General features: G+C 52.3%; 1 protein-coding gene and 1 long non-coding RNA gene across 4 annotated transcripts in view; one reads left to right on the top strand and one right to left on the bottom strand.

Annotated features, from left to right (window-relative positions):
- LOC141569507 (uncharacterized) overlaps positions 1-11,173 on the top strand; it is a 243,230-nt gene extending 232,057 nt beyond the window's left edge. For both annotated transcript variants that reach the window (XR_012493236.1, XR_012493235.1), the window contains 3 exons: positions 5,284-5,444; positions 10,219-10,392; positions 10,952-11,173. This is a non-coding gene — a long non-coding RNA (uncharacterized LOC141569507). The remainder of the gene's footprint in view (positions 1-5,283; positions 5,445-10,218; positions 10,393-10,951) is intronic.
- Positions 2,651-18,640, bottom strand: GP2 (glycoprotein 2). 2 transcript variants are annotated; one of them, XM_019751637.2, is made up of 11 exons: positions 18,484-18,640; positions 17,188-17,317; positions 14,755-15,195; positions 13,299-13,409; positions 11,076-11,287; positions 10,454-10,602; positions 9,123-9,368; positions 8,086-8,248; positions 7,113-7,197; positions 5,828-5,872; positions 2,651-3,118 (listed from the first exon to the last, which is right to left on the bottom strand). In XM_019751637.2, the coding sequence occupies exons 2-11, from the start codon at positions 17,258-17,260 to the stop codon at positions 3,060-3,062; spliced, it is 1,584 nt and encodes a 527-aa protein (XP_019607196.2). In that variant the 5' UTR covers positions 17,261-17,317; positions 18,484-18,640; the 3' UTR covers positions 2,651-3,059. The 2 variants fall into 2 exon arrangements, with proteins under 2 accessions (XP_019607196.2, XP_074179232.1); XM_074323131.1 differs by lacking the exon at positions 18,484-18,640 and having other exon boundaries at positions 17,188-17,336.
- Between the last annotated feature and the right edge of the window lie 970 nt (positions 18,641-19,610).

Raw genomic sequence — 19,610 nt, 5'->3', positions numbered from 1 at the left:
TAGCTGTTCCTGAGTTATTCGTGGCAACAAACATGTAAGTGGTTGGGCTTGTGGACCCAGGTGAGCTTTCTGTGTGGGGAGGGGTCACTGGGCACCTGGGCTGACAGGCACACCTGTTAGAGTGTGGATAGTGGCAGGTGGGTTTGGGTCCTGCGTCCGAGTGTGGTCTGCTTGTGAGTCTCTCTGTTCGTCTTCCACCAGATTGAACCTCTAAGGGCAGGTGCAAGAGTGAACTTCAGGGGATGAGTACCGCGGTTAGACTGAGCTAGTTTGCAGTGTGACTCGCCGCATAGCTCGCCATCCAGCCACCTGGAGCTAGACTTTGTTTGCAGTTAGATGAGTATCAGGAGGGCTTGTTTTCTCTCTGTTTCTCCCTCACCGATAACTGAAGAACTCTGTTTGCTCCCTTTCTCAAGCCCACCCATAACGTGTTAACCAACAACATCCTAACCTGGGAAAGAGCCATTTCTTAATCCTCAGGCACCCGGATACTGGAATCCAATTTACAACTTCTGGCAGTTTTTACTGGTGACACATTAAAGCCCCAGGACTCGATGGCCACGGCCGAGTCCGGAGATAACAGCATCTTCAAACAGACCAGAGCCCAGGAAGGATGTCAGCCCCAAACCTGCCTGACTGACTCCCCCTTTCCCATATAAGAAAAAGCTAAGCTGAAGGTAGTGCAGCCACCAGACTCTGCTCCAGCCACCCCCCACCCCTGCCCCCACCGGTGTTTCTCTCCTTACCACCTGCAGCAGCTGTCCACTCTCAGATTCTGGATTCTGCCCCCATAACCCCCCGAGCCCCCAGCCCCGGTTTCTCTCCTTACTACCCGAGGCAGCCGTCTTCTTTAAACAGTGCCGTGGGCATTTTCTCTCTTCCTAACTTTAATAAACCCTTTTCTCTCTCGCCCACTTTGTGGAATCTGTGAATGCTTTCGCCTGTTGTGAGTGACCAGGGGTTAATTCCACGCCCCGACAGCAGGGACTGTTTCTCATTCATTACTTGAGCCAGGCCCTCGGACCTGGGATATGACAGTTGCTCAGCCGGTTAGTGTTTATCGAATGAATGAAGCCGACTGGACATCCAGAGACTCTTACTCACATAGCTGCCCATTTGTAGAAAATAAAAAGCTGTAACAAGCCAAATGATATATGTATAGGTAGATAGATGGAGAAAATAGGAACAATAGACAGACAGCAGACAGACAGGGTTGCCCCTAGTTAAGTAGAACGTCATGTATTTACACTGGAAGAGACAGTAGAGGCCGTGTGGCGCAGGTTCGAGTAAAGCTTTGCCCTTGGTGACCCGTGGGTTATCACGGAGTTTCTCTGAGGCTTGAGGCGACGGGAATGACAGAATGTGAGAGCTCACCTTTCCACCCGACATCAAGAGTATTTGCTTTTAATCTCTGCATATTGGGTGTTCGTGGAGAAGTGTATCTGAAGAAAGGGTTCCCTGTAAATGTCTGGCAATCTGGTTCTAGCCCACCCCTGAGCCTTTCCCAGGCAGGATAAAGGTTCGGACCTGCTGCCATCTCGTTCCGCTCCCTTCCCAGCTCACTGCCTCCCTTGGAATGTGGTAGGTCTGAATCCTCTAACCTACTGGGAAACTGGAAGTAGTTCTTCCCAGGAGCCTCTTTTTTACAGAAGCCACCCTCACAGTGGCCTTTGGGAATGTGTACCCTCAGACCCGTTGAGATGAGCCCACCCACCTTGTCTCAGACACCGGGACCAGGAGAAACACTTGGGCCCAAGCAGGGAAATCCGACTCCCCCAGGAGCAGTTTGGATGCCAATTGGTCTCTGTGGTCCCCCAATTAGGAAGTGAGTGTGAAGCTGCCAGGCCCATATTCAATCAAGGGATGATGAATAACCAGGAAAAGGGAGTTTCAGAGAGATAAGCAGACGTGAGGCTGTGTGGTTTCAGGAAGAGGGACAGATAAACCGTGGTCTCTGGTGGTTTGCCTTGTGCATCTGGGCTGTCTTCTGTCCTGGGACTGGGTGCCCCGGGGCTTTGGAATCGATTCCCTTTTTGCCTAATTGGAGTGGGTTTCTGTTTCTTGTAACCACACCTTCTCTGAACAAGGCAGCAGGTTGGCAAGTTAGAAAGCGCCCTCCAGCAGATAAACAGGCTCTGCCCCCTCCAGCCCCCCAGTGGCCTGACCCTGATCAGGTCATTTTCCTGAGGCCAACGTGGGGGGGCCCAGGTACAGCTGTGGGTAAGGGAATATGCTCCGTATTTGGATTCTTTGCAGAGTGCTTTGTGAGGGTTCCTTAGCAGTTTCCAGAAAGGACCTTCACCCATCTCCCAGGCTCTGTTGCTGCATCCCCTGCAGAAACGATGCAGCATTTCTGCCGGGATTCCCTGTTGGGCCCTTCAGCGCAAGCACACCATTATTTACAGCTAGAGGTGTGCTCTGGGGGACAGTGTCTTTGTACCCAAATCGAGAGTTCCTCCCGCATCCAGGTCCCAGGGCAGAAGTTTGTATGGTTCTGGGCACATCAGAGCATGTCTGTGGTGTGGTGGGGAATGGGGGAGCAATGGGGACCAGTGTTTCCTGGAGCCGGGTCTCTGAAAGTGGCCCCTTTACAACGTGTACCCATGGCGATTATTGAGACCATGATGGAAATACGCCAGAGGAAGCCGGGTGAAAGCAAGAGTCAATCTGTTCAATTCATCAGCATTCAGACAGGGGTGCTTGGGAAGGAGCCGTGAGACGGCCTCTCTTACGAGCTCATCCCACTCCTTTCCCCCAGTGACATGGTCCTTCTTCCCTCGAGTTACAGAGGCACCTACCAAGTTTGCTTTCATGAAGCTGCTAAGGAATGAGAAAGTCAGCCCAGGCCAGGCCGACAGGGGCCCCACCATGAGACAAAGAGGCAAACAACAGCACAGAGAGTGTAAAGGGAAAGCTCTTTCCGTCCCCCAAACCTAGCCCAGCCTGGAGTCTGTTTACACCAAGGCTGAGTGGGAGGGAGCTCCAACACAGCTGAAGGGTGACTGGAAGCCATCGCCAGAGAAAGGACACGAGCTGCAAGGCCAGATGCCCAGCTGAGCTCAGAACAGCTCAGCCAGGAGAACAGGCAGGAGAAGCATGGGCCAGGCCATCAGGAACCCTGAAATGCAAGGGAGGTGACTGTCAGGTGTTGGGCTTTGGAACTGGGCAGCCAAAGCGAGCTGGCCTCTGTTTTCTGTGGCACAAGGATGACAAACAGGGTACCCTTAATATCTTGTTTGGGTTGCAGCCCCTGCAAACTGGCACAGGGGTCAGGGGGTAGAGGCAAAGCTATCTAATCACCAAACACTTTTTTCATGTGTTTGGCACATTGAAAGGCACTTTTTCCCAGCCTCCTTTGCAGGCAGGCGGGGTCCTGTGACTGAATCTGGCCAGTGAGACATGGGTAGAAGTCATATATGCCATTTCTAGGATGTTCCATGCTCTGTGATCCGCCATCTAGGAACCCAATACAGAGGACCTAGGAAGGAACTTGCAAGGGATAGTGGAGTTGCCAGAAGTTACCAGAAGGTAGGAACCCGAATTCCTAATGACTGCAAGGCACAGAACTCTACCCCCCCACCCCCCACCACCAGTGACTAAGTGGGAAATAAACTATTGTGTAAGGGCACAGGAAGTTGGGGGTTGTTTGTCACAGCAGCTAGCATTACTTACTCTGACTGATACTGAAGAGACAGAAAGACACAGAAGTTAATAAGCACTGCCGCCAAGGCCCTATCTCATAGCTTAGTATCCCGGCTCTACAACCAGCTGTGCGGGCCCAGGCAAGTTACTGAACCTCTCTGTCTGAGTTTCCCTGGGTGCAGATAGAAATATTACTAGCAGCTGTTACCTTATGAGAGTGTTGTAAGACTTAAGTGAGTACAGTCCTATCACTTTGCATTTAGAACAGTGCCTGGCACATGGTAAACACCACCAAGTGTTGGTTTTGAAAATCAGACTCTAAGATCTGGAAGGTTTGCGATTGTATCTCTTCTGGCCGTTACTGTGTGCTCAGTGTAAATGGAGGGCAGGTATCATGGATCATAGGTGCCTCGTGTCCGGGGGCCTGGGAGAGGCATGTGCCTCCTCTCCGGTCATACTGCCAGACTAGAACGTCTTCCCAGCCCTCAATTTCAAAGTCACTTGCTGATGTCGTAAAAGGGAGGGGAGACAAATGCCCTAATTCTCAGAAGTATTAGTGTATGACAATCAGGTTATCATTATGAAACAGAGGTTGATGTTCAATTAATTCTCAAAGACCAAAAGCAGCCATGGGAGCTACTAGCAAACAGTGAAAACTGTAAGTGCCCACTTGTGGTGCCCTACTGGCATACATGACTTCTGCCCACGTCCCACTAGCCAGATTGATCCCCTCCTCTTCCAGAAGGCTCTAATGCCCATCCTAGAAATTAGTCAGTTGGGCACACCTTCCTGGGAGGGAAGCCAGGCCGTTCCAGGCTCTGTGCTAACCGGAAGTACTGGAAGAAATGGATGAGACTTGAGTTCCCTGCTCGCAAGCTGCCTTTAGTCTTTGCTTTCTCTACCCTCTTTGACGACCACTACTTTTCTCACCATTGTTCGAGCATTAGCACTGAGCATGAGGAGGCCCTCTTGAGCTCATCTGGAAACTTTTACACTGTTTTCTCATTGGGGATTTGAAGGTGGGTAGAACTTTTTCATGGCCGAGTTCACCAATATAGGTCATTTGGGGGGAGGGTAGTAAAATCTTAATAGCATTGCTTTCCCTTTGGTCCAAAGTACACTTCTTGGATTTGTCTCCCCGTGGAATTCCAGTTCATTCATCGAAACCCCGTTCAGATGTTACCAGCTGCCAAGATTCTTTCCTGACCTTATCCAGTACAGTTAACTTTAATGTGCGCCTTCTACATTATCTACTTACTTGTGATTTATTTGTTTATGTGCCTGTCTCATTTTTGCAATTGTTCATTCTGCCAATAGGGCTTTTTCCTGTAATATTTGCACACATGGCTCCTTTTTCTCATTTGACTCAAATATCACCGCCTATGAATTTTGTTCTGGCCATTGATCCATTCCGGTGTTGCTTCTTCCTTCCTACTTTGTTAATAGAACCATCAAACATTGGTCGGAGATACAGCCACCTAGAATAAAGACTACATTTCCCAGCTTCCTTTGCAGCCAGGTGTGGCCATGTGACTGAGCAGTGGCCAATGAGATGTAAGGAGAAGTATAAGACGTCAGCTTCCAGGGATGTTCCCTAACACTCAGTGACTTCTCCCTTGTTCTCTCCATCCTGCTGCCTAGATGTGAAGCTTGGTGCTCTGGCTGCCACCCTGGACCACGAATGGTGGAGGAGTGAGCCTGGATCCTTGATGACTGTGGTGCTGCCCTGCTCGCTAGCCCTGGATCGCTCGCCTCGAGACTTCATTTCTGTGTGAGACAGACAAACTTCGATCTTCTTTAAGGTATTATTACCCGTGCTGGTAATTTTCTATCACATCACCCTCTCTCCTTTCTAAATTACCTCGTTACCTCGTGATTCCCACAATGGAACATGAGCTCCGTGAGGGCAGCCCCTGACCCATGTCGGTCATCCTTCCTTCTTCAGTGCCTAGAACAATGCCTGGCACACAGCAGGCGCTCGATAAATGTTTGTCGTTAAGTGACTGGCTCCCCTGCTAGACTGTGGGCCTCTCCGAGCCAATCTTGGAACGGCTGCATTTCAGGGTCCACCGTTCCCAGCACAGGGCCCGGCCCACCAAAGGGGCTGGATGAATGTGCACGAATTGCAAGGAGAAAGGAGGGCAAGTTGGGAGGGAGGCTGTGGGAAAGGCAGGAGGAAAGGTACCTGCAGTACTGGGGGTTCCGTTCACTATACCAGCAGACGAGGCACCTGGAGACAAGAGCAGAGGGTAAGGGTTTTGTCAGCCGTGCTCTGGTGGCTGTAGCATGGTGGCCTCAGTTGCTCCAAGTCCTCTGGACCTGGCCACCACTGCCGGTGACAGTCCTCATTGTGGAGGCATCTAGTATCTGACAGGTACCTTGCTAAAGTCATTTCATGCGTTGGAAACTTCATCCTCCTAACAGACTTGTGAGGAAATTATTCTCATCCCCATTTGACAGATGAGAAGACTGAGGCTCAGCGACGTTAAGGGACTCGCCAAGTTGACCTTGCTAGTAAGGAGCAGAGCTCAGATTCGAACCCCCATCTGTCTGATTCCAAAATGGAGGTTCCTAACCCCTAGCTACCCTGTGACACCACATGAGGCTTCCAGCTGAGGGCTTAGTAAAGGGGCAGGGCAACTCAGGGCGAGAACCTTCTTTATGAGACAGCCTCAGTTTACTTATCTGGAGAATGAGAGTGGTAATAGGGCTTAACTTCCTGAGGCTGTTGTGAGCATTCCATGTGATAACACATATAGATGTGTTTGGCACGCTGCCGGCCACAAAGTATGATTGTTGTTGCTGTTAACACTGCTACTGTAACAACATTGCGGTATCCTTATTTTGGGGGGACAAAAAAATACTTTCATTCTTTGGGGTTTCTTAACTCCTCCAGCGGGAATAAAAACCATGACATCACTGCTAACCCATGGGTAGGATGGATGAAAATCTGAGGAGCAGTTGGAAAGCTTCCCCTCCGTCCTGCCCCACAGTGCTGTTGCTGGATTTTGAGAAACACAGTCCATCACCAGAAAACAAAGTTGGGTTAGGATTTAGCCTTCCCCGCAGAAGGACTGTGCTATGGGGACCTGGCAGGAGAAATAAGGAAAAGGTCACTGCTTTGGAATCAGACCGAGCTGCATTCGATTCTAACGCCAGCCGCTCACGAGCCCGGCAATCTTGGGTGAGTCACTTAAACTCGCTGAGCTTTGGTTTCTCATCTGTACAATGGACACAGTCTGGTGAAGGTGAAGTGAGACGATGAGTCCGGGGTTAGCCTGGTCCCCAGCACAGAGGTGTGCCAGTACAGATAACAAATGCTGTTATTAGTACCCAGAGCCCCTCATGGAAAGATTGATTCACTGAGGAGGCAGAAAAGGTGCTACCTTGTTGGGTTGGTGACCCCAGACATCTGTCATTAACTGTCAGCACTCAGCCACTGGGTTTGTCCCCAGGACTTGGCCACATACCTCTCCGAGCAATGGGTCCCAAATCCAGAACCAGGGCTGGGTCGATCTCCGCGGCTTCACTGCGGACTTGACTTCTTGAGCAAGACTGGGGAGGGTAGAGAATTGTCATGCTACCACAGGTCACAGGCACGTTTCCTTTCCACGTCTGGCCCGAGAATGCGGCCCACCCCTCGACGGCCCTAACTCAGAGGCTGCGGTTATCTCAGTCTAGAATATTCTCACTGTCATGTCCAGCAAACGTGGCTTAGAATCGCATTTCCATTCTCTTTCAGCTGACTGACTAAAAACAAATGCCCTCACCTCTCCACTGTTATTAAATAGAACCTTCCTGGTTGGGAGGGTTAAAATGAGGTCTGCAGCACGTAGGCACACAGCAAACACTCAGGAAGTGCCAACTCTTAGCAGGCAGTGCCAAAAAGGGGGCAAGAGCCACAGCCGGGCCACATCCAGGCCCTGAGACTTGCCAGCTGTGTGGCCCCTGGGCAAGGGACTTCTCTGAGACTCGGTTTCCTCATCTGTGCAATGAGAGCGATCAAAGAACCTACAAGGGTTGTTGTGAGAAGTAAATTAGATAAGGCACGTGAATGCTTTAGTTCAGTGCTTGATGCAGGTTGAGCGCTGAAAAGGGCAACTATGATTATAATCATCTAAGATAAAGTCTTGCGCCAAGGAAACCTCGCGGGCAGCCGCCTTCAGCTCATCTGCCTCCTGGGACTCAGTGATTGCTCGTATGTACGTAGGCTTTTGGGAGGCTTAACGTCCATCCATTCATCCTTCTTTCTTTCTTTTCTTCCTCCCTTTGTCCTTCACTCCCTCCCATCCATCTCTTCATCCATCCATCCAGCTTGCTTTCCCCTCCCTCCCTCCCAACCTCTTTCCCTGTCCCCCTTCCTTCTTTCCACCTGCTCATAATTCCGATAAATGTATGTGGAGCGCCCACCAGGTCCCAGGGCCCATGCAAAGACACACTCACCGGCTGGCACTGCTCATTGACCGAATCACACAGATGAACCTCACAGTGCAGGAAAACGAGGTCGTAGTTTCCAGCAAACATAAACATCTGAACTGAGAACCGGCCTTGGGGGGACACCCCATTCTCCTCCACGGAGATAGTGGAATCACGTTTGTTTGGGCAGCTGGGAGGGTGACAAGGGCAAGGAGCTAACTTCTAGAACAGCTCGGGGGCCTGAGGCCCGTGGCTGCACCTTTAATCTGTATCTGGTAGGAAACCAGCGTCAGAGAGAATTAAAGGGCCCCTCGAGTTCCCTCCATCCTGACGGCAGCGACTTTTCTCCCTCTGGGATCCTCCATGATGTTATCCATTAGCCCACATGGCTTTGAGTTTTGGGGAGTGAGACAGACTGGTTTTAGATTCCAGCCGGACCTACTTCCCCGCCAAGTGAGCATGAGCAGATTACTTAAGCCCCACTTACTGAGCCCCGCTTTTCCTGTCTGTACAGTGGAGATGGGAACATACACTTCCTGGGGTTGGTGTGTACATTTGATGTGATAACCCGTGTGCCCTGCTCAGCACACTGCCTGGCATGTAGCCAATCTCAGTGGTCAATATTAGCTAATATTAGTACCACGATCTACAGATACGCATGTTCCCTTTGTGTTGGCCAGTTATGGACGGTCAATAATATTTTGCCCCAGAACACCTGTCATGCTGTTTTCACGTTGATCGGTTGGTGTTTGCATCTGTGTCACAGCCCATCGTTACTTAGCAGAGCCCCATTTTAAACAATGAACCCCCTGCCAAAGCCAGAAGGATACTGAAACGAAAAATAATCGCCATTTCTTTCCCGGCCCACCTACTCCGTATTAATGCTTTAGGCTGAAGTTCCAGGACCGATATTCCCGGGTCAGTGGGTCTGCTTATGACGTGTCACGCCCAGTTGTTTTCCAAAAGAGGCAAGTCGATTCACAGAGCCGCCAGGCAGGGGGGAGGGGGTCCTTTTCTCCCCAAACCTCACTTCTGTCAAAAGGTAACCCCGAGCCGTCCGATACCTGTTTCTGATGATGAAGTATTTCACGGGGTCGGTCTTGTCGCTAGTGGGTGTGGCATAGCAGTTCCTCAGCAGCAGGTTAAACCGGGACGTGTCCCCTCTCTCCAAGATGGCGCCCACATAGAGCATGGACTCAACCGACAGCACGGCCATGGCCCCTTCGTAAGGCAGCGTGTAGTTCTGGTCTTGGAAGAGGGCCATCCGGATGGTAAACTCGCCCTCCCCACCCAGACTGATGTTCAGGGAACTGAGACAAGGAAAAGCACAAGAGTGGAACCGTCAGGGGTTGACCCAGGAGAACAAAATGCATCAAGCTCCCGTCCTGTGTGAAGTTAGGAAGGCAAATGCGCCTCTTTGAGCCCTAAGGAAATTCTTGGAGCATTCCTGTAAATTAGCTTTTACTGTCTTCTACGCACTGCTCCTGACAGATAGACCAGCCTGCCCCCGGGGTTCCCACCCTCTTCCCCGGCGTCACGGATCACCCCACGTGTGCACCTCCATCTTCTCACCTGCTGGGGACCAGGTCAGTGGACTCACAGTTTTTATAGAACACAATATTAACAAGATGAATGGCTTTAATTTTTATTTGTGATGAACCTTGGGCCCCAACACAATACATTCTGAAAACCACTGAACTAGAAAATGTGAACTCCTAATCCTGCCATTCTGGGAGCTCGGGAGGCAATGGGCGATGGGAAGGGCACCCTGGATTTCTGACACCCTCAGAATGTCCCCTGGCACATCGAAGACTGTGGAGGGCCTCATTGCCAGCATGGTGGTACGGCAGGGGACAGCAGACAAAAGCCACTGCCCACATGGAACGCCACCCAAAATGCTATTTGGTTCTATTTCTGATGACTTGAGGGGTGCCGTTGACCCAAAGCCGATCCAGCTTAAATCCCTCATCTGCAGGGAAGCCTTCTTGCTCCCACCGTGCCCTCACCCCCACAATGAGGTCAGGGACCTTGCTCCCCGACCCCACAGCACCCCCCGTGCCCCTACAGTGCATTCATCTCACTTGTAACTATTGATGGCACCAGTCGTTTGATGCCTTTCTTCCTCAAAATAAGTGAAATTGTCATGCTTTTGTTCCTTAGCGTATTTCAAGGACACTGTTTTCACGTTGCTGCATTGCGTTGGAATACCAATCCTTACGATCCACAAAGGATTCTGCGTCTGCTTGGATGTTAATATACAACCAACACATTTGTGGAATGAACGACCAATAGAATGGAAGCTCCTGAAGGAGGCAGGTGGCGTCCTTGGACATGGTAAGTGAGCGTGACCGGTGTCGGGTGAAGGTCAGAGGGCAAGGGTCACTCAGTGCCGTACCTTACAATGGGCTGCAGGGCAGTTTCGAGACTGACTTTCATGTCCAGGGGGTAGGCACACTGGAAGTTGATGCTGAGTTTGGTGTCTCTGATGATGAAATCATTGACCAGGGAGAGGGTGTTTTTGTAGATGGCATGGGTTCTGTTTCTCTTTGGCATAAAAACAAGACCACATATATGTTTATGGCGACACACGCGTAGGTGTGCCTGGAAGCCAGGTGTGTCTGACTCACAGGGGGGGCCTCTCAGTCATGCTGGCACCCTGCCTTCTGCTGTCAAGGTGGCAAGTGGGCCTCCCCCCCACCCCCCAGGCACTGACACTTTACAGGAAGGGGATCAAAACCTAGATCAAAAACTTCCCCTTGGGAAGAGTTAGGAGCCACCATGCTTGCTCCTCTGTCGGCCCCTCCCTCATCACCCCTAATGAACCGTAAGCACAGCTCACGTTTATTGAGCTCAAGCATCAGACCTGTTCTGAGTTTTTTACGTGACCTAACAGGTAATCTCACATATGCCTAGAGACCCAGAGAGGTACGTGACTTGGCCACCGTCTCACAGCCCCTGACAGGGGCCTCTCCAGCCCGGCTCCCCACTCTGGCAGTGGTGGAGTGAATGCCTCTCACCTCCAGAACATTCCCGCAGGCGTGAGCCTGAGCGGGGCTGCTCACAGACACCCGGTTCTGCTCCTCTCTCTGCAAGAAGGTGCTGCAGTTCCAGTCCCTCAGGTAAGCAATGACCTCGTCCCCAAAGCCCAGGCCTGCCAGCTGACACCTGTCCAGCGACACCGTGATCTCCCTGTCGCCACAGTCCAGCTGCGGCTGCAAACTGTGGATGTCTGGAAAGTCAAGAGGGAGTAGGTGGGGTGGCTAGGGGTCCAGAAGCAGTGGGAAGAGTCCATGTTTCCTGCCCTTTGGAAGAACCACTGTGCCCTCCACGAGGTGGGGGAGATGCGAAGGTTCTAGGACCAGGTGGGATTCTCGCCCAGGCTTGCGGTAGGCGACGTTGGCAAAGAAGCCCCTGGTCTGAGATTGTCGGGCATCCTACGTGCGGGTTTGGCCGGGGCTTCTGGGTCTGGTTTCCCTCGGGAATTAGGGTGTCAGGACTGCAGGACATTCGGCCCAGAATCCAAGCTAGACACACACGACTCCTGCTTCCTGGTTTTGCAGGGCCCCACATCGGACCTGGCTCAGAGCCACTGCATTCATTCATTCATTCATTCATCCATCCATCCATCCATCCATCCAACTTTCATTCAACAAATACTTCTTTACCGTCTGCTGTCTGCCAGGTACCGTTCTCGGCACCGGGGATACAATGATTGCAAAACGGACAAAATTCCCACCCTTCCAGAGCTAACCCTCTGATAAGGGCGATAGGTAGTAAGTTAAGAGCAATACAATTTCTATTGTATTCATGATTCAACATACATTCTTACTAGCTACCTTCTCCATGTGCTGGGCACATTTAACCCCCAAATAAAGGAGCCATGGACTCAGCTCACGAGGGTCTTGTATAAAACCAATGTGCCAACAGCTTATTCTGATGCAATGGGATGGACGTACTAACAGCTGTGTGTTCTAGGTGCAGAGGAAGCATATCAGAAGGGCTGTCCAGCTGTCAGGTGAGCCACAGAAGGGTGCAGAGGGCTGAAGCTTGACGGGCAGGGGTTTGCAGGTCAGCAAAGCAAGGGAGGGCACCCAGGCTAAGGGAGAGCAGAGGTAGCGTGTGGGGTGGGGCTTCGGAGAGACACAGAGGTCAAAGGCTCAGGAACTTAGGAGCGGAGGGGAGCTGGGGGAGACGGAGAAGCAAGCAAACCCAGATCACGAAGGGATTGTGTCTGGGAGCGATGGGGACCCACTGAATAGCCGCTGATAAAGACATGCGGGGCCCTGTCCACTTAGTCAGCCAAGAGGACCTTGAAGCCCATCCAGGTCCAGGGAGGATGTCCTCAAAGCTGTGATGGCCCGACCCCAAGAAGCCACCCAGCTTTGAGGTGGGGCTCATCCACCCAACGGGCAGAGTCTCCGCAGGGAACAGGGCTGCTCCCTTTCTGTTCCTGCCCCTCAGCCCCACGCCATTCCTGCCAGGCACACACACTCCAGCCCCATTGCCCAAATGCATCCTGCGTGTTCCTGCCCCTCTGCCTAGAACACTCCTTCGTAGGGGATGGGAGTTTGCTCAGACGGAGGCAAGCTTGTGCCAAAAGCAAGAGCAGAGGCCCTCGTTAGAGTCCTAGGAGGGAAGGAAAGCCTCAGTGGGCAGCTCATCCACCGCCCACCCAGGGCTTAGGGCCTGTCTGTGGCCTTCCCATGGGTCATCTGTCTCTCCTTGCTTACCTCCTGGGACGAGAAGCTCCTCACCTGCAGAGCCTGCCCCTTCGGACTGCTCTGATTTAATTCTCACAATAGCCCTGTACAGTGGTGATTTTTATTAATAGCTTCTCCCCATTTTATAGATGAGGGCAGTAAGGTTCAGGGAAGTTAGGTGACTTGTCCCAGGCCCCAGGACTGGCCCAGGAGTCTGCCCATCCATCATATGTAGCCTTTGCGGGTATTTGAACACAGTTCCCACACTGGCAGAGTTCTCACCCTCAGTACCTCTCCCTCGTGGGTCATGCCCACCCATGCCAGAGCCGCTCCCTGAGGCGTGGGCCAGCGGCTGACCTGGAAATTTGGTGCATCTCTGCCCTCCCATCCTTGCAAACCCACTGGCTTCGAGAACTCACATTCCTGACCTCAGTTGCATCCCCACTGACTCTGGTCCACCGTGTCCTGACCCCCTGCACCCCTCCCTCCTGCGGTGCCCGCTCGGGCCAGCTCCCACCCAGCACCGTCCCGACTGCTTACCAGACCCATTGACGATCTGTCTGCAGACACAACTCCAGGTCCCGTTGAGAAAGCTGCACTCCTCCTCTGGGCGGCAGGTCTTCTCACACCTGTCCTCCACAGTGGAGGGGTCTGGGGGTGAGGCATGGAGGAGGGGGGTCAGGATGCAGAGCGGGGGGACCCCCTGGGCCAACCTTGTCACTCTGTCCGAGGTTGTGCAGTTCTTAGTGGAAGGGTCAGGCCTCCACCTCGGATGTGCTGACTCCCCATCCAGGGATGTGAAAAGCCTGAGGTCACCATGTTAGTCCTCACCGCATGGCAGACCCCGTTCTGACCACTCTCCCTGTGTTAGTGCCTTCGGTTGTCATGGTAACTGTGTGAGACAGGGTAGCCTGGCGGTTAGGCGTATAGCTCAGGGAGGTAGGCTGCTGGCTTCAAATCCCAGCTGTGTGATATTGGGAGCGCTGCTGAACCTCTCTGTGCCCCAGACCCGGCATCCGGGTAATGATACAGCCCCCATCTCACACAGTGGGCGAGAGGACCAAATGAGTCAGCAGTCTCGTGTGCTCAGGATGGAGGCAAGCGCGTCACAAGCACCATGCGTTACTCATTTTTGCCGTTCTCCTTTTTCTTTTCAGAGCAGCAGACAAGCTCAGAGAGGTCGAGCAGCGGCCCCAATGGAACCGAAATCCGAGTGAGCCTGAGGTCTTCGTGTTACGCCGCACACGGGCAGCTATGCAGGTACCCCCGCTTTTTGAAAGTTCGCGTTTCGCCACTTTTACGAAAGACCTACCTTCGTGCCTGTTTTTGCTAACCGTGAGAAATGCGCTTTCTTTCGCCAAGGCGAAAATCACAGATAGCGCCGACATTTGTTTAGCTGCCAACTGTTAGGGAGGCAGTGGGCAGCGGGGCAGCGCCTCCCGGGGGGAACTACACTAGCATCTCAGCGTGAGGCCGCCATCGCTCTGAGCTGTGTCTGAACATCTGTGTTTTCTCTGCGTCTGTTTTGTGCGTCCGTTAGCAAGATGTGTCGTAAGGTGTTAGAAGCGCCTACGGGAAGCCCATAAAGGTGTCAGGTTTAGCACAAAACTGGAGGCAATTAAGTGTATTTGATATGACGAGGTTGGTTACTTTTGGGGTCTGGGAATGCTCCCCAAATCTCCATACAGATAAAGGCAGTTGCTTCTGGGCTTTATGTCAGTTCAGCTTGTGGAAGGTTTCATAGGAACGCTCTCCTTTTGGACAGCAGGGCATCCTGTGTATATGAGGCGGTGTCGCCCTCGAATCTAAATTTCTGGCTTTCCTCTGCGGTATTGGAAGAGCTGGCAACCCCTGGGCGTGTTTCCCACTGGGCAGTAACTGGCAGGAGTGGGGTGGCTGTGCCGCTTAGTGTCCTGCCCCACTTACTCTGCTGAGCCCTGGGCGCTTCACCGGGTAGCCCTGCCCTGCCGCCGCCTCCAGGGTCTCTGCCACTCACCTGTGCAGTATCGCAGGTTACACGAGGGGCTGCCATTCAGCCAGTACACGTGGTACCCTCCCGGGCACGCCTTCACCCGCACCTCCGTCTTCCAGTAGCAGCAGTTGCCTGACCAGTAAGCACAAGCATTGCGGGTGACAGTGCCCCCCCCCAGGACTGGGTGGGTCCCATTCAGCCACATGGGAGCGTCCGTGTGGCAGCGGTACCCCGGCACACAAGTGTCCGGCATCCTCACGCCACCTTCGCCCACAAAGCGGAACCAGCCGCGCAGGTCTGTGTCACACTGATGGCCTCTGTCTGTGTTCTCTGAGCTCCGGGAGGGATCGTCCAGGCGGGTGTAATTCTGGCACGGGTCAAAACAGAGTGGGGGTTCCGGGGCCCCAGGGGCTCCACACTCCAAGTCCAGCCCATAGGAGCTGGCGTGGCTGGGGTTCCTGTGACCTGGAAAGCGACAGTGTGCTTGGGTTACTGAGCGACCCGGAGCCTGCAGGATTGTTATGCCCTCACACTGTTTCAGGTGTGCTAAGAGCCTGGTGAGGCACGTAACCATTAAGCAAGCATCAGCCCTCGTCACCTCAGCGTCAGAATAATAATGAGGCTGCGGGGTGGTATTTTAAGGGCACTAAGAACATCAGCTCTCCACCCTGCACATCCCCAGGGGGCACCGTTCACACTGAACTCAATCGCCCGCCCCCCTGCCCTGCATTTCTGCAGTGCTCCCCTGTGCAACCGTACACTGGCGTCCTGTCGGACTGGGATTTGTTTTGCTCATTATAAATGTAATTCACTCATTGGTAAAACCTCAAACATCATTCAAATGAGTAAAGTAAGCGAAAGTTGTCATAAGCCCGTTCCATCCTCAGAAGTAGCCATAAGTTTGCTGTAGAATCTTCAGACCCTTCCTATGCATAGGTTTAAATATGGGGCTTTTCTAAAAATGCAAAAGGGTTTAATGCTGTACAGCATTTTTTTCTCCACCTGCATTTTTTTTTTCTGAATACCACAGACATTTTTTTCCATTACCAGCCAATGCAGATCTACCACAAAAGTTCTCCACCTCGGCTAGTTTTGGGCTGGATGGTTGTGTGCCATGAGGAGCATCCTGTGTTTTGTAGGGTGTTTGGCAGCGTCCCTGGGCTCTTCTCACTCGATGCCAGGAGCACCTTTCTCCCTGTACTTGTCTCCAGACATTTCCAAAGTGTGCCCCTGGGCAGCAAAATCACCCCCGGTCAAGAACCGCTGGTCTAACGGGACAATTTCTGATGATGGAGCTCATGGTTTTTAACAGAATCAGGGACTGTGATGTGTGAAGAGACAGATGTGAAGGGGAGAGGACCACAAGCTGGTCAGTTGGGTGTAAATCCAACTCGACACCTGCCGGCTATGAGCTTGGCAGGTGGTTCGTCTCCCCTGAGTGTCATCTACAAAACAGCACCTGTGAGCTGCTGGGGTTCCCAAACTTCATCCCTTCCCACGCATGGGGTTGTGTTGCCCACCACACCTGTGCCCTCCTGTCATTTACTTAATATGTTTCTTTCAATGACTCTCTTTATAAATTCGTTGCATCCCAAGGAATAATACCAGTGATGCCATAGGTACGATGTACTAGTTACATGTTTTTAATACACGTGACGAAACAGAGAGAACGCCACCAAAAAATTCTCTAAGAGTTTGCCAGGCACCCCCACGGTCATCCTGGGACATGTATGCCCCCATTTGGGGACATAAAGCCCTAAAGGATTGTTGGAGAATTAAATGAGCTAATGCCAAGCACAGTCCCTGGGTCCTCAGTGGGAGGTCACATGCATATAATACACGAGAGGGACTTTTCGAAAAAGAAATTTCCCAGCCTTGCTTACGTGTGTGCTCATTTTAAGGAGTCGGCGCACTTGTTGTTCTTGGAGTATAGACTTGTTGTTCTTGGAGTATTTCCTTCACATGCTTCGTTTTCCCAGGAGAGCCCCCGCCCCCGCCACTCCTGCCCACCCCTCCACAGGTGACATGGGCAGAAATTTTCATCCCAGTGTTGAGCCTGAGAACCCAGCCTACAAGCATCTAAGATGCCCGGCCATAGATCTTTAGAAGGACCACAGAGAGATCACAAAATCTCGTCCTCTCACTTTGCAGAGGTGCAGACTGATAAGGGGAAAGGAGGCCAGAGCACGGGACTGGGTGACTCGTGTCATCGTGCTTGTTCCTGTCTGGACGTGGGGTACCTCACCGGCCCCACTGTCCTGGCAGGGGAATTTCTGCGTGGCTCTCTGAGGGCTAATGACTGGACTCCAGTTTCTCTCTTCTTGTTCCCCTTGACTCTGGACTTCAGAGTCTTTGCTTTACACTGTCCTCGCTCCTCCCGTTGACCTAGAACCACCTTCCCTGCACTTGCCCAGTCACTGAGACGCACCCGAGATGCCAGGAGAACAGAGCACTTACCTTCCGGCTCTGTGGAAGCCAGGGTCAGAAGGCAGGAGGCCACGGCCAGCCATAGGACGTGAGAGCTAGCCATGGTTTGCAGAAGCTGAGATGTGCAGGTCACTGAGCAGCCTGCAGACTGTCCATGCAGCTGGGGGGAGGGAAGGACCCAGGTACAGGTCAGAGGTCGTCCCCCTGGGTGCGAGGGTCAGAAGGGAATCAGAGCAGCCCTAAGCCCCTTGCATACCGTAGCTCATTTAAGGCCTTGAACACCCCCAGGGAAGGTCCCGTCATTGCTCCCATTTTACAGATGAAGAAGCTGAGATTCAGAGAACATTAACCACAGAAATACTGACTGAGCCCCTCCTGCGTGCCAGCATATGCAGGAAGTTACATAGTTTGCTTAAAGCCACAGAAAGGCCGGGGACCTCCTTCATGAAGAGCTGTATTGTTCTAAAGCAGGTGTGACTCGCAGAAAGGTGATGGGATACTAGGAAAAGGAGACTTGCCAAGAGGAGGAAGTGGGCAGCAAGAAAGCAGAGGCCAGCTTCGAGCCAGCTGGCACTGCAGTGTCCTAGGAGGTCTCAGGCTGGTTCCTACTCAGGTGAAGGCAGAGGCTCTGGGACATGGGTGGCGGGGAGGTGGCGGTGCTGTGAGAACCGATGGCCAAAGGTAACGGCTCGCCTTTCTTGGTTCTGGGCGGCAGGCACTGTGTTAAGAGCCCCCGAGTGTTCTCTGCGTGTGGAAATTTCTGAGGGTGGGACCATGTCAGACTTGAGCCCATTGCTTGCTCTTAGCACAGGGTCTGGCACACAAGGGGTGCCCCCCAAGGTCTGGGGGATGAATGACTACCAGGAGGGGCGGGGGTAGGACAGAGCTGTGAAGAGCCTGTCCACACTCCAGTTCATAACATTTTCTCTCCTGGGAAACCTTTCCTCCAATGGGCAGATCTTTGGATGGCTCCTTACAGCCTGGGAAGACTTCAGTTAGACAGAGACCTGTTTCTGGAAGGGGGATCGTGCTATCGGGATATGTCGAGAGAGCACCCAGGACTTAATTCTTAAAGATGAGCCCCCAGGAGAGGCCTGGCTTCCTGGTGGGGTGCCCAGGGCCAGGGCGAGGGGCTTCATTAGGTCTGGAGCAACCTGGAGGCATGGTTGAGTGTATCTGGAGCATTTGACAAGGGTCGGGGTCCAAAGGGCTAGCTGGGTTCTGGAATTTTTCAGAAACAAATGACCCTAGCAGGTGCAGTGGGTCCAGGGTCGGGGGAGGCCTCAGGCACTGGAGAAGCCTGGTGGGGCTTGAAGCAGGACCTACCTGGTGGTGAGAACACAAAGCGTCCGTCTTCCTCTGGCCAGCCGTGGAATTGCAAGCCTGCTGTGGACCGTCCCTTTATTGCAGTGTCCTACCCATGTGGCTCTCCACGATTGGTGCTGAGGTATGCCTGGAGTTAATCTCCTGGGCATACACGGGGCTTGTTGGCTGTAGGAAAGATAAGCAATTTACCACAAGGGATGGTGAAAGAAGGGCCCTTTGCCAGCCACCCTCCCTAGTGCAAGCCCTTTCAGCAGCTTCACCTTCATGCAAATGCTTCTCTGTCAGCAATGCAGTGAGTCCCCCATTATCTGCAGGGAATATGGTCCAAGACCCCCAGTGGATGCCTGAAACCGCGGATAGTACCGGGCCCTGTACATACTATGTTTTTCCTACACATACATACCTGCGATGGAATTTAATTAGGCACCGTAAGAGATTAGCAATAACTATTTAATAATAAAAAGAACAATTATAACAATGTACTGTAATTAAAGTTATGCGAATAGGGTCTCTCTCTCTCTCCCTGTCTCAAAATATCTTATTGTACTGTACTCACCGCTCTTGTGATGGTAGGAGGTGATACACTGCCGATGTGATGAGATGAAGCGAGGGAGCGACGTAGGCAGTGTGACGTAGCGTTCGGCTGCTCCTGACCTTCGGACACCCTGTCAGGAGGAGGGCCGCTGAGCCAGGGCAGGGTCATGTCTTCATCCCACAAACTGAATCCCTTTTCCATATTCCCTAAGCGCTTCTCATGCACGGTGGCCGTAACTTTTGCAGCTTGAGTGAGGTGTGACGGCAAAACTAGCACGGATTTCTTTTATCCTTTTTCATCATTTTACAGAGAGAAGATTGGTTCTGACCGTAGATCTTGGCAACCCCAGCCTGCTAAAATTTTTTGTGTTTGTTTCTTTCCTTGTGAAGTCAAGAATTTGCCCTTTTTCACTTAAGGGAAGCACCTTAGCGATTCTCTTGGGCATATGCAAATCGCCAGCATCACGACTCCTGCGCTTTGGGGCCATTCCTAAGGAAAATAAGGGTCACACGCTTTGCGATGCTGCGACAGCTGACCGTAGCCAGATGGCTGCTAAGTATTAACTGTTGGTAGCACAGACACACTGCACAAA

The sequence above is a fragment of the Rhinolophus sinicus genome, linkage group LG18 (assembly GCF_036562045.2).
Source record: "Rhinolophus sinicus isolate RSC01 linkage group LG18, ASM3656204v1, whole genome shotgun sequence".
In the NCBI taxonomy this organism is placed as follows: Eukaryota; Metazoa; Chordata; class Mammalia; order Chiroptera; family Rhinolophidae; genus Rhinolophus; species Rhinolophus sinicus.
The sequence above is the reverse complement of the archived record's forward strand: the minus strand, read 5'-3'. Positions and strand labels throughout refer to the sequence as shown.